The sequence below is a fragment of the Clupea harengus genome, chromosome 3, assembly GCF_900700415.2.
Source record: "Clupea harengus chromosome 3, Ch_v2.0.2, whole genome shotgun sequence".
Lineage (NCBI taxonomy): Eukaryota > Metazoa > Chordata > Actinopteri > Clupeiformes > Clupeidae > Clupea > Clupea harengus.
This window is the reverse complement of record NC_045154.1, coordinates 9416767-9429907: the sequence shown is the minus strand read 5'-3', so window position 1 is coordinate 9429907 and position 13141 is coordinate 9416767. Positions and strand designations below refer to the sequence as shown.

Here is a 13141-nt window from a genome sequence, read left to right as displayed (position 1 = left end):
CTGACCAATGGGGCGGCACCGTAGAAGTGTCTATTTATATGTCCATGCCAAATGACGTTACAATACCGCTCAAAAATGAATGATGTTCATATTAGCTCAATACAGCCTCCTCATGGACAACCAGGGAGTTCATTTAGTCACCATAAACATCACCTGAGCTGTGGCAGCCGTTTTTTAGATGGAAATATCATCATCCTCATAATCATCATGTCCTGTCACTCAATTATTGAAGCAAAATTATAGTAACAAGGATATGGTTTCAGTTCCCCAGGAGGATGTATACTGGTACAACGTTTACTTTTCCTGTGGTATTATTTTGGACAAGACTATTTGCTGAACAGCTCAATTTTACTGCTGTTAATGAAAAATATAGATTTGGCATTTCATGTGCAAACTAAAGGATGAGGAGAGACTTTGTCCAACCCACTGCTGCTCATAAATACTGAGGGACAAAAAGATCTTGCTCATTTGCACAATTTATAATATGCAATAAAATGGAGTAGAGTCTACACACAAGCATACAAAAAGGAAAATACATTTATTTATACCAATATTTTTGTCCTCTAGAAAAGATACAAATTCAGAGACAGACACATGCAAAATCCAGTCCGTAGATACCAACTTGCTGGCCAGTCCTATGCAGTCTATGAATGAGTGAATTAATGGACGACAGGGAGAAAAATACTGAGACACTGCAAACTGTGCCTGATTGACCAGAATTTACAATTTCTCCAGGAGCTGAAAGGTGTGTATGAATGAATGTGTGTGTTGGGGATGGGGGCATCTTGGATGGGCCTGGTTTGGCTTAGGCCTCAACTCTGAGCCGACAAGGAGGGAAACTCCTTTCTCACACAGTCTGCCAGTTTGGGCTCCACGTCAGACAGGACACCCACGAGGTGCTGCATCTGATGGAGTAAACATTGGAGATGGGAAGGTGGAGAAAAAAAAAATATTATTAAGAATGACTAGGACAAAATGAGAGAAAGAGAATGTGTGCGTGTGTGGCAAAAGGAGTCTATGTTTGGGGCGCGGGAGTGTGTGAGTGGGAAAATGTGTGTATGAGTTAGTGAGAGGGTTTGCATGCGTGTACAAGGGTGCTAGAACTCTCACCGCAGCTGTATGTTGTGGGAGTAGGGCTTTGGCTGCAGACAAGCAGTTTTTCTCAGTAAGCCAACGGCTCTTTATTAACTCAGACACTTCATCCTGCAGAAATAACCACACACACAAACACATACACACACACACATTTTGTAAAAAACAAAACCTCACAGAATTAACCTCCTAGTTTCTCAAAGGCAACTACCAATACGTCAATACAACTCTACAGGCTGGCACCACGCATACACAAACACACACACACACACACACACACACACACACACACACACACTTCAAGTACTTCCTTACTCTAGACATCTCAACAAGGATGTTGGCCAGTAGTTCACATGTGCACTCCACCAGGGCTGTCAGCTGCACGTCTTCCTCTTCACCGCTCTCTCCATCTCCTCTCGGTCGGTGCCCAGGGCGCTCTTCAGCTCTGTGGCTGAGCTGGTTCTCTCTGTGGTACTGCAACACACGCAGGGCACTGCCCAGCAAATTCAGATCTGTAGGAAAACATTACAGGATGGGACAGTTGCACAGTTACAAGCATGTAGGGGTTGTGTATAGTCACAGCTCATAGCCACACACACACACACACACACACACACACACACACACACACACACACACACACACACACACACTTACTGATGTCTGCTTTGAAGTGCTGGCCCTGGCATGCGTAGAGAGCGGAGAGCACGGCAAGGGCGGGGCCTAACAGGGCCTTCTGCTCCTGTAGGCTGAGGGCGAGGTCGTCTGGCTGGCATAGGTCCTCACACACCACCACACACAGGAACGCCCACACAGCAGCGCCGGGGCCCTCCTCACACACTGGACACATACACATGCACACACACACACACACACACACACACACACACAAACACACCACAACAGAAAAATAGTTAGATTTAAGAGAAAAAGACTAATTGCCTGTAGCGAAGAGAGCAGTCACCCCACCCAGCCTTGAATCCAGGTTTACTGGGTACCAAACCTGCACCCTGATCGCAATGCAAAAGAGCCAGGCTTGCTGGTATGACAGTTACAGTACATACTCAGCCTTAGTGACGGCACTCCGATTTATTGTTAATGCATTCATTACAAGTGACATCCTGAAGGAATCCCAAAACAAATGCACTGCCAAACTGTAACAGACACAAGGCTTAGTGTTAGTGTCTCTTGTCACACTACAACATATAATTCCAAGACCATTCAACCAATAAGTTGCAGCGGTGGCAAGCTAAAGGGCTGTGCCAATACAACTGTGCTAAAATGACATTTAATATTCCCAAGACAAATGAGCTGTTTGAAGTGGTGTCTGTGCCTGTGCCCAGCTGAAGTACTGCAATACTTACCCATGGCCTGTATGCCCTCATCTATTGTAGTGAGGAGCTGGATGGCATGCAGGTACACTTCTAGGCCCTCAGTGCTCTCTGACCTACAGGAAGGAAACACATACATTACATTACCACTACACTAACAACACTGACCTTTAATAGATACACTGACCAGTAATACACATAGATCATCCACACACATAATCAGGTACTACACAATGCTTAAACTGCACCTATATTTCTCATATGATTCTTTAACTGCATCTTTGCATGCATGCACACACACGTGCACACTGACACATTGTCACACATAATTGGATCACATGACATCTAGTCATACACTGTCATTGGGCAGACACTGATCACACAGCTTATACTGCTCAAATCTCAAAACAATTGTCTGTACATGCTCTCTCTCACGCTCTCATGTAACACTGACCTTGAACCAACACCTGGTCTCATTTGCCCACTACTTTTAGAGATTTGCATAAACACTCTCACTCGCATACACTCACACTCAGCTCTCAGAGGGTATTAGACACAGGTGCGCACACACACACACACACACACACACACACACACACACACCCACACACACACACAGCGTCCAGACCTAAGCTGCTTGGCAGCCTCCAGCAGAGAGGTTGTCACGTCTGGCCTGGGCTCATCCCCGTTACAGTCGTCCTCGTTCTGATCACCACGGCAACATCCCGACACCCAGCTCCTCATCAACTCCTCGTCCTCATCAAAGAGCTTATCCACCAACTCCCCTACCTTCACCAAGAGATCCACTGGGGGACGCAGGGGGGACAAGGAGATGGTCAGAAGGGTCAGGCAAATGAGATGGAGAGATAGAGAGAGAGATTGAGAAAGTTAAGAAAAAGCGACAAAGAAGGAGGGAACATGTTTAGTTCTTAAACGCATCACCACAAATGCTCAGAATGCAGAACCAAAATCCACAGAGGGAATCCTAAATACACACTGATTCAGAGGCATATAAATAACTGAAAGCAGACACTAATATGAGCCTAGGTCCTAAATCAGCTGAGAAGATATGTGTTCCTTGGAATACCTGACAGATCCAACTGTTATGTACTTCCCTGACAAACAGCTCACCTAGCTGCCGTTCCAAATTTAAGACACACAAATAGCTAAATTCAGCTCCAACTTGGCTGAGCAAGGTTCCTTGTCCCCACCTGCACACGGCCCAGTTCCTCACAACCTAGATTCTCATTTTAGCTTCCTATTCTCTGGTCCTGTCTGTGTCTTTGTGATCTAAAGAGGGGCTCGACTGTATATTCCAATTTCATCACCCACCACAATGCTAACTAGAAGGGAACTCGGAGAGTGGAGAGCGCAAACTTCAGGCAAGGCCAAATGCTCTGCCTCGCAATGTTAACGAAAGTGACAAATAATTTGTGTATCCGCCCCATGATTCGGATCAGATGCAAAATTAAAAGGGGTCTTCCTAGGCCAATGCTACACCCTTCCACCAAGTTTAATGAAGTTCAGGCCAGTAGTTTTTCAGTAACCCTGCTGACAAACAGATCATTTACATTTACATTTAGTCATTTAGCAGACGCTTTTGTCCAAAGCGACGTACAAGGGAGAGAACAGTCAAGCTAAGAGCAATAAAAAAGCATGGTGTAACAATAAATACTACTTTACATGAGAATTAGAAAAACAACAACCTAGAAAAGAGGAAAAAGAAGTGCAGGAATGTAACTGCTGAAGTGCAAGTTAAGCGCTAGTCAGGTGCCAGTTAGGAGGGGAGGTGCTCTCTGAAGAGTTGGGTCTTCAAAAGCTTCTTGAAGGTAGAGAGGGACGCCCCTGCTCTGGTAGTACTAGGCAGTTCGTTCCACCAACGTGGAACTATAAATGAAAATAGTCTGGATTGCCGTGCTTGCACGGACGGCAGTGCCAAACGACGCTCACTAGACGAGCGCAGCGTCCTGGGTGTAACATTTGCCCTTACAAGAGCATTTAGGTAGGTGGGAGCAGAACCAGTAAGCACTCTGTAGGCAAGCATAAGTGACTTGAACTTAATGCGAGCAGCTACTGGCAGCCAGTGGAGCTCGATGAGTAGCGGGGTGACGTGTGCCCTTTTCGGTTGGTTGAACACCAGACGCGCCGCCGCGTTCTGGATCATCTGTAGTGGTTTCACCACGCAAGCCGGCAGGCCCGTTAGGAGATAGACAAACATACCACATCGAAAACATACCCCCCTTGGCCGAGGTAATACACAGTATTCGACACATAACAGAGCATGTTTCAATTCCTCTAAGCTATCAGCCAAGTAATAACTTGGGGGTAAAGCGAGGAAAACAAAAATGGATGCCTTTTTACTTTTTTAGTCTACCATCCAGAACACACCAACAGTTTCTGAAAGCCTTATTGAATAGATGAAGAAAATAAAAAAATATCACCAATCTTAAAATTCCAACGTTTCAGTGGGGCGCCATGGCTAGAACAAAAGCAATAATGTCCTCACTCACCAAGTCAGTGTTTGGGGGTTAGGTACATTCTCATTAAGTCTCTGTTAAACCGGTTTGATTGTGTGTGTGTGTGTGTGTGTGTGCATGTGTGTGTGTGTGTGTGTGTGTGTGTGTGTGTGTGTGTGTGTGTGCATGTGTGTGTGTGTGTGTGTGCATGTGTGTGTGTGTTTGTGGAATCTGTACCGTTGGTGGAGCTGCTCATGATGAAGCAGAGGCTGGGGCAGACAGACGGCTGCTGGTTCATCCTCTCCAGCCACAGGAAGGACGCATCGGCCTGGGACATGCAGGTCAGCAGAAGCCTGGGGACATTGGCCACAAGTGTATACATCACATAAACATATCATAGCACTGTCTCATCAGGACACAGGCATATGAGAAAACAATACAGTAACAGCAGAGCACAACCTCAATTAGACACAGGCAAAGGCTAACACAAAGCCAGATGAGAAGTGCTGGGTTATGCAAGTGGACCCCGAACAATAACTAAAGGTCCCCGCTACAAATTACCACCAATTCATTTCAGTCTGCTGCAGCCTGGAAAGCAATGACTGAGAGAACCACTCTGGAGATGTAAGTGAAGCCTTATAGAAAACCATAAATTGTGTCCTTTCCTAATCCTGTCCTGTAAGTGGTTAGGAGCAAGTTGCATTGAAGTATCAAGGCTCATACAGCTATGGATCTATTGGTGCAATGCGCTGTCCACTGACAAGCTATTCTTGGCCTTCATATCAAAGTAGCGATAGACTGTGCTTGTTACACTGGAAAGAAATGGACGTGCATCTCTCACCTGCATGTCTCCAACAAAGTGGGTGGATCTGCATCTCCAAGGAGAAGCAAAAGTACTGCTCTGAGAGGACAGGGGTAGACATAAACATTGAGAGAAAGACATGGAAGAAAGAGGGAAGTGAGTTAGCATTATTAACCAATAGCCGACATTGTTTATCTACGCGTACAGAGTAAACAAACACGTATTTACGCACCCCAGATCTTCATTCTGACTGAGATCCAAACAGGTGTCATGGAAACAGGCCATATTGCCAAGAATGCCCACACATATCTCCTGCAAAACAATATAAATTGAAAGTGACTGTGGATGTTATTAAAAGGCGCTACGTCATTGATGCTGACATGTACCTAAATGTTTGTTGCTATAAGTGAGAGTTTGAGACTGGAACAGGATTGCAAACTCTCCCGCTTTTGGTGCGAGACACGCTTTTATGTCCTCTCTCATGCCAGCATGAAAAAAAACACACCTGTTTTGGTCAATCTCATGCAAAAGCAGCCTTGAAAGTTGGCAACTCTGCTGGAACAATCTATCCTATTTCTATCACAACACTGATTTTAGACACAGAACACACTGGACAGCGTAAAACTTACTGTGAGCCGTGGGCATCTTGATTTGGCGATCACGCCCAATAGGATGTCAGGAGCTTTAAACTCCTGAAGGAATCCGGCAACATTCTGCAAAAAGTAAGCAAAACAGCTCACATCCAAATGAACATCCGTCCAGTTCGCTAACGAGGAGTGAATGTTTGTCTGCATGGGTGTTTCACCTGGTCCATGGCCATGTCCCAGACTTTACACAGTTCATCTTCCTGCTCTTCTGACAGCTCAGTCAGGCCTTCACCTGAATTTTGCTCTGTTATTGCCTGCAGTGATGCATATCAACACAACAAACATTATCTGAATGGTTCACGTCTGAATAATGTTAATCAGTTCACTCGTATAGCATAACACGTTTACAAGAAAATTATCTCTTGCAGATGTCTTAACACTGGCATTACAAGTTAACTTGCCTCGGCGAAACAACTAACCAAATAATGACTTAAGCAATTAATGAAATGCGATCCACCCGGAAAGAGAATTACTTGGTAACGTTAGCCAGCATCCAACTTTTGACTTGTGAACACCCAAGCTTAACGTTACAAGCTTAAAGAAACTGACATTCCATGTAAGTGCATTTCCAGTAAGCTAACGTAGCTAGCAAAGCTTTTACTACATATTCGCCAGTTTTAAAAAAATCTTTTCATTAATGTTTATCGTTTGAAACTAATTTGCACCAGCTTTAGGTTACCTGCACTAGTCGGGTCAGTGTGCTGAATAGCCAATGTTTACTATACACTGTCCCTCCGATGGCGTCCGCCGCCTCACTCTCTCCTTCTTCCTCGTTTTCAGGGGGCGGCGAGGGGTTTCGGTCCATCTCTGGCGAGTCGTTATATTCCTCAGAAGAATCTGACATGCTGATGTTTCTCTAACGGACAACTCAAAAGCAATTGTCGGTAGGAAAACTGTATGATCAGGGAAAGTGTATTAAAACCGGATGTCGTCACTTTAAGCCGGTCTCTGGTTGGATAAAGCTTTTCAGCAGAAATGGACAAGGACCTTTACTTTTTAGTTGAGAAGTTGTGTTGATCGCCTGGCATGCAAACGATCGGTTTTCTTTAAATTATTATTATTTTTGTGAAGTTATACGGCTTATGTGAATAAAGCTATCTACACAACTTTGTATATGTCTACATTGACTCGTTTAGTTGTTCATGTGGTACACGTAGGTCTTAACTGAAGCTAACGCTTAGACCAACAATCCATTGGAACACATAGTAGCTAGCTAGCCTCGCTGCTAATAAGTCTAACGTTAGCATGCTAATATGAATAGACCCATTATAGTCAGGTGGCTTAATGCTCAATTGACTTGTTAACCGGACTTTTACGAAGTCATACAACTAAACACACAAGTGACTTGTTAACCGAACTTTTACGAAGCTATATGACCAAACACAAAGCTAGCACTGTTAATTCCGCTATAGCTAGCCAGGTCAATAAGCTCGCCTAAGATACTGCAATTTAAGCTAACCAATTACCTCATTTCCCCCAAAACCCATCGATTACATGTGTTTGTGATGTGTAACATATATCCTTAATCAGTCATTCAAGTTATTAACGTTTATTTACCGCTAGCGATTACACGACACAAGGGTAATTCAATCGCTATTAATGTTGAACTTGAACTTCAACAACGTCACACAATATTAAAAGTCAGGCATCGGCATGGTTCCTACAGAATAAATCAAAGGTCCTTGTCCATTTCTGCTGAAAAGCTTTATCCAACCAGAGACCGGCTTAAAGTGACGACATCCGGTTTTAATACACTTTCCCTGATCATACAGTTTTCCTACCGACAGCAATCATATGTCTAAAAAGCGTTGGCTACTGGTGGCGGCCAAGGTACTCAGTCATAACAGTCATGTCCCGCATGGCGCGCAATGCTAAATGCCTACGTGTGTGTACATGAGAAGATGATGTCATCACGTAAAACAATTCGCGCCTCTTTTTGAAAGGAGAGGGGTGTGACACCGTGGCAGCTGTTCTGCACTGACAGAGACTGGGATTATTCAAAATCAGACATTACCATGAGATGTGAACACGAAGGAAAGCAAATCAGTTTATGGCCTTTCAGTCGAAGGAATCTCTGAATTTGGCCAAAGAGAATCAGTGTGGCCCCTGGCTGAAAGAAAATCTGTGGCCTCTTGCCAAGTGAAGTGAAGTGGTTTGGAGGGAAAGTTTACTCAGAGTTAACTGAATCCTGTGACAAACACACCCTGAGATTTGTAACGCTGATTTTATGTGTTACAACATAAATAATATGAGATTCTTATTATACAGTCAGAGACTGTAATTCCTGTCCATGTCTAGATGGAATTAGTGCACAAGGAACATAAATGGCTTATCATAGATTAAGCTGTAAGACAGTACTGAAAAATATTATGATTTATTATTAATGTCATTGAGTTCTTTAGCATTTTCCTTTGCTCTGGATGATTTCCTCCAGAAAGAAAATCTTGGCTGTCTGGTCTCTGCCCCCTCCTCTTTTGCTTTCTTCCTCTCCAGTTTTTCTGCCTCCTTTTTCGCCTTAGCTTCCTTCCTTTTCTTTTCCTTCAGCTCGGCCTTGTGTATTTTCTCCAGCTCTTTCCTTATCTTTTCCTCCAACTTCCTTTTCTTTTTCAGCTCAGCATTCCTGATCTTCTCCTTCTTTTTAATGGTTTCGGCCATGAGACACTTCATCTTCTTCTCAAACTTTACGTCAATCTCTCCTTGAAGGGTCTGGTTCTGAACAATGATCTGTTCAATTTCCTTCTGCCTGCAGAAGCTCTGAGAAAAAAAAAAAGTAAAATCTTTTGGGTTAATAATGATCTAGAGTACAAGAACCATAGACAACTTCAGTGGTAGTAGCCTTAATATTAGATATAAGTCATGTTTTAATTACAGCTTTTTCATAGAAACTGTGTTCAGGTACCTGGAGGCCATCATTAAGGCACGGCGTGTTGTTTTGGAGTTTCCTCCATTCATCTCTCAACATCCATGTTTTGAAAACCATGGGCGTTCTCTCCGTGCCGCTGGTCTCTTGAGTAGACCCGTCTGACACCTGAGGAAAACAGACACAGCACTTTCTCAGTTGTCCTCCATGTTGTGTAAGATATAGGTATATATCTTTAGAGGATCAACTACTAGACTAGGTGGGATGTGTAGGTGAAAGTGACATTTCTCACCATCCATTTCTGAGCCTGTCTCTTCAGGTCCTTTAGCAACCTTTGCTTGATGGCAGCAGTAGTCAGCGCCATTGATAAGGTGCAGTGCTCTCTCTCTGCGGTCAATCTGGCCCAGTTCTCAGAGTCTTTCAGAATCCACTCTGTCTCCTTGACCATCATTTTATCGTAATCCTCTTCCTCCTTCTGCTCCAGGAGAAAGAGCACCCTCCTGTGTTCTTTTTCCAGAGCTAGAGATTTCTCTCTCTCCTTTTCTCGCTCCACTGTCATCCTTTTCACTTCGTGTTTCATCAGTGACAAGGCATCCTGATTCAGCTCTTGCTCTTTGTGTCTGGCAGCCTCAACAGTTGCTACCATCTCATCTCTCTCTCTTTGCCACTCCTGTTTCTCTGTCTCCCCGGAGTCCTCAAGCTCTGTGATGTCCTGTAGAAGCTTCTCCAGAGTCACCCTCATGGCTTGCTCCTTGTACTGTGCCTCCTCGGCCATTTCAGCAAGAACCAGTTCCAGCTCATATGCTATGGTTTTACTCAGGGCTGCTCTCAGATCCTCACTAAGTCGGTCCATTGTGGAAATCCTGAGAACATAATAGTTTGCTTAGTCAATGCAGATTGGCTTGTTTTCCACACATAAGGCCTAATCAATCAATATTTCACTTCAGAGGTTTACTGTAATTTACATACATTTACTTTAAGATTATTGTATTATATTTATTGGCGTGAACACAACTAATTGTGGTTTGTTGAGATTTTTTTAAATTAGATATCCAAATCTAGCAGAAAAGAATTTGCGAGCAGACATGACAAATTGATTGATGTTTGGACCTTAAATAACGTTTACACTCTAATCGAATTGATCTGCCCATGAAACAGGCGCACAGCCTATTTCGGGTACTTTGTGCGAATATGTTTGCAGTTATAGTGACAAAAATTAGCCTTCTTTTCAACAAATATATCACCATTATGTTTGTCTTTCCATTGCAGACACAATTTACATAATACAATTAATTTAAAAAGAAACTTACCATAACTTACCATTTGTTTTTTAAACAAAATACAAAATAACTTACCTGAAAGGGGACTCAATAGTTCTTACAAGATATATGAAAAGTCTCAATGTCTCAAAAACTGCTGCTTAAAAGTTTATGTGTGTACTCTCAACTCCTTGCTCATACAACTGACACCATGTGTTCTACTTTAACATTCTAGAGCCTATCACTGTGACATCAGTGTTCCATTTACCTGCTGTCCCTGACATCATTAGATAAAGTTGTGACACAAAAGGCCCATACTTTTGGGCTGCCAGTGTTTTTTCAGTTAATACTCTTCAGTGTTTTATTTTCCTTATTTGACACTAGAACTTTCATCTGATTTGAGATATTACTGAATCCCTGTAACAGAGTAGCGTGCGGTTTTCATTTCCTTACATTTGATTAATGTAGTTGTTAAATTATCACCTACTTAAAGGGGTCTTCGTAGGATAATTCATTTAACGTGCTTTACCTTATATATTTTTGAAAATCACTTGTGGCGGGTAACCCCCCCCCCCCATCAGCATTTTAAGAACCTGGGGGTGCACCTCACTGAGGACCTAACCTGGACCCTTCACACACACAACACCTGACAAAATCATCTAGGCAGCAGTTGTACTTCCTCCGGAGGCTTAGGAAGTTCAGGGTCTCCCTTCCCATCCTCAGGACCTTCTACTCCTCAGCTGTGGAGAGCGTCCTCATAGGATGCATCTCCGTCTGGTACGGAAGCTGTACACCCCTAGACCAGGCCAACCTAGGGTGGTGCGCTCAGCTGAGCGGACTATCAGAGCGTCCCTGCCCACCATGCATGATATTTACCACAAGAGGGTGGAGTCGAGGGCAAGAAATATCATGAGGGATGACTCACACCCCAATGCCAGCCTCTTCACCCTGTTGCCGTTGGGTACACGCCTCCGCAGTCTAAATTCAAGGATTGAGAGACTCAGGAGGAGTTTTTACCCACAGGCAGTGAGACTATTGATCTCAATTTGAGTTACTCACTAAGCACTCTTTCCTTATTTTATTTATTTATTTTATTTTGCGTGGAGCGTAGACCCTTTAACTTTAACACCCTTTTGGTTTGTACAGTGAACAAACATACATAATAACAAAGCAAAAGAAAATATTTATTTGATACCACAAAATTCGGTTACAAAACTGCTGAAAAAAAACAACATACTATTTTTTAGGACTAGTGTCAAGACCTGCAGAGTGACTATCTTTCACTGCAAACCTTTATGTGGGATTTAAAGGGACACAAGTAGAAAATCAAGATTAAATCATCTTTGATTCAATGCAGGAAAAAAAGAAGAATAATTAAACATAAAAAATAAAATAAAAAATCAGCAGGGGCAGTTGAAGTTGTCATACATCCACAGGTTATCAGCACACACCGTTACACACATAGACCTTGATATGTAACAAAACGTTTCTCTCATCACTGCGGTGTTTTCTGTTTCGTTTTGATTCATGTTTGCTTTCAATACCCAAACTATTTCAGATCTCACTGAAGTCCCTCCATCATCACCAAGACCTCGCAGAACTCTTCTCCTACAATGTCACAAAAGTAGTGATGCTTGGGTGGAAATCTTTTCTTTTTTTTTTTTCTTTAGTTTGTTTATTGTTTTTCCAAGTACAAATACAAACACACAAGATACTGATATGTGGTATATGTCTAGGGCACAACTGGAAAAAATAATTCGAGAAACGAATTATTATAAGATTATTATAATGAATAATTATACAAATTATTATAAGATTATTATAATTATTATAAGAAGTTATACCACGCATTGCTATATGAAAACAACAGTGCACAGAACACCCCACCCACCCACCCATACATATAGTGTGCATGACATATACACTATATAAAGAAAAGAAACAACAATCAAAATAGTGATAAAAATAATCAAAACAAAAACAAAACAAAACACACAAAGCCTGCATTCTACAGAGAAATGTAACTACAGTGGTTTGCCTGTAGTCTATTTAATTAAACAGTGTGTACCCAGCTCTAGTCTGCCACAGAGGGAAGGTTCAAATTGTCTATGTAATTAGAAAGACATCCCCATGTTTTATAGAACCTGCGGGTAGAGCCCTTGATGGTGTTTCTTATTTTTTTCTATCTTCATAAAAGAAAGAATATCTTTAATCAGGGAACTGATTGAAGGGGCATTTGAAGACTTCCACCTCAGCAAAATTATACGTCTTGCCACAAGTGTGATAAATGCAACGAAGTCAGCCTTATATGCAGAGAGGGGTACTGTAGAAGGGAGAACACCAAACAAAGCAGTAAAAGGAGAGGGAGAAATTGTCAGTTCCAAGACATCCGATAGGATATCAAAGACCTTGGACCAGTATTCATGTAGACTTGGACAAGACCAGAGTGTATGTGCCAAGGATGCAGGTGATGAGTGACACCGCTCACATGTGGGGTCAACATCTGGGAAAATCTGGCTTAATTTGACCCTTGTCCAATGAATACGGTGGACAATCTTGCACTGAATCAGGCCATGTTTAGCGCATATTGATGAGGAGTGCACGCGGTGTAAGATTGATTCCCATAGTTCGTCTGAGATCTCATCCCCCAGGTCCTCCTCCCATTGAGTTTTGATTAAGTTGAGACTTACTGGT

At 42.8% G+C, this 13141-nt stretch overlaps 1 protein-coding gene and 1 long non-coding RNA gene across 2 annotated transcripts; both read right to left on the bottom strand.

Moving 5' to 3' along the window:
* Window positions 1-519: 519 nt before the first annotated feature.
* On the bottom strand, window positions 520-7279 carry saal1 (serum amyloid A-like 1). The gene is made up of 12 exons (XM_012833104.2): window positions 7008-7279; window positions 6487-6582; window positions 6311-6394; window positions 5914-5993; window positions 5721-5780; window positions 5117-5232; window positions 3052-3229; window positions 2457-2539; window positions 1750-1932; window positions 1408-1604; window positions 1111-1203; window positions 520-905 (listed from the first exon to the last, which is right to left on the bottom strand). The coding sequence occupies exons 1-12, from the start codon at window positions 7170-7172 to the stop codon at window positions 813-815; spliced, it is 1428 nt and encodes a 475-aa protein (XP_012688558.1). The 5' UTR covers window positions 7173-7279; the 3' UTR covers window positions 520-812.
* A 2561-nt stretch (window positions 7280-9840) lies between these two features.
* LOC122132806 lies at window positions 9841-10635 on the bottom strand. The gene is made up of 2 exons (XR_006152322.1): window positions 10544-10635; window positions 9841-10051 (listed from the first exon to the last, which is right to left on the bottom strand). It is a non-coding gene; the product is annotated as an uncharacterized LOC122132806 (long non-coding RNA).
* Window positions 10636-13141: the final 2506 nt, after the last annotated feature.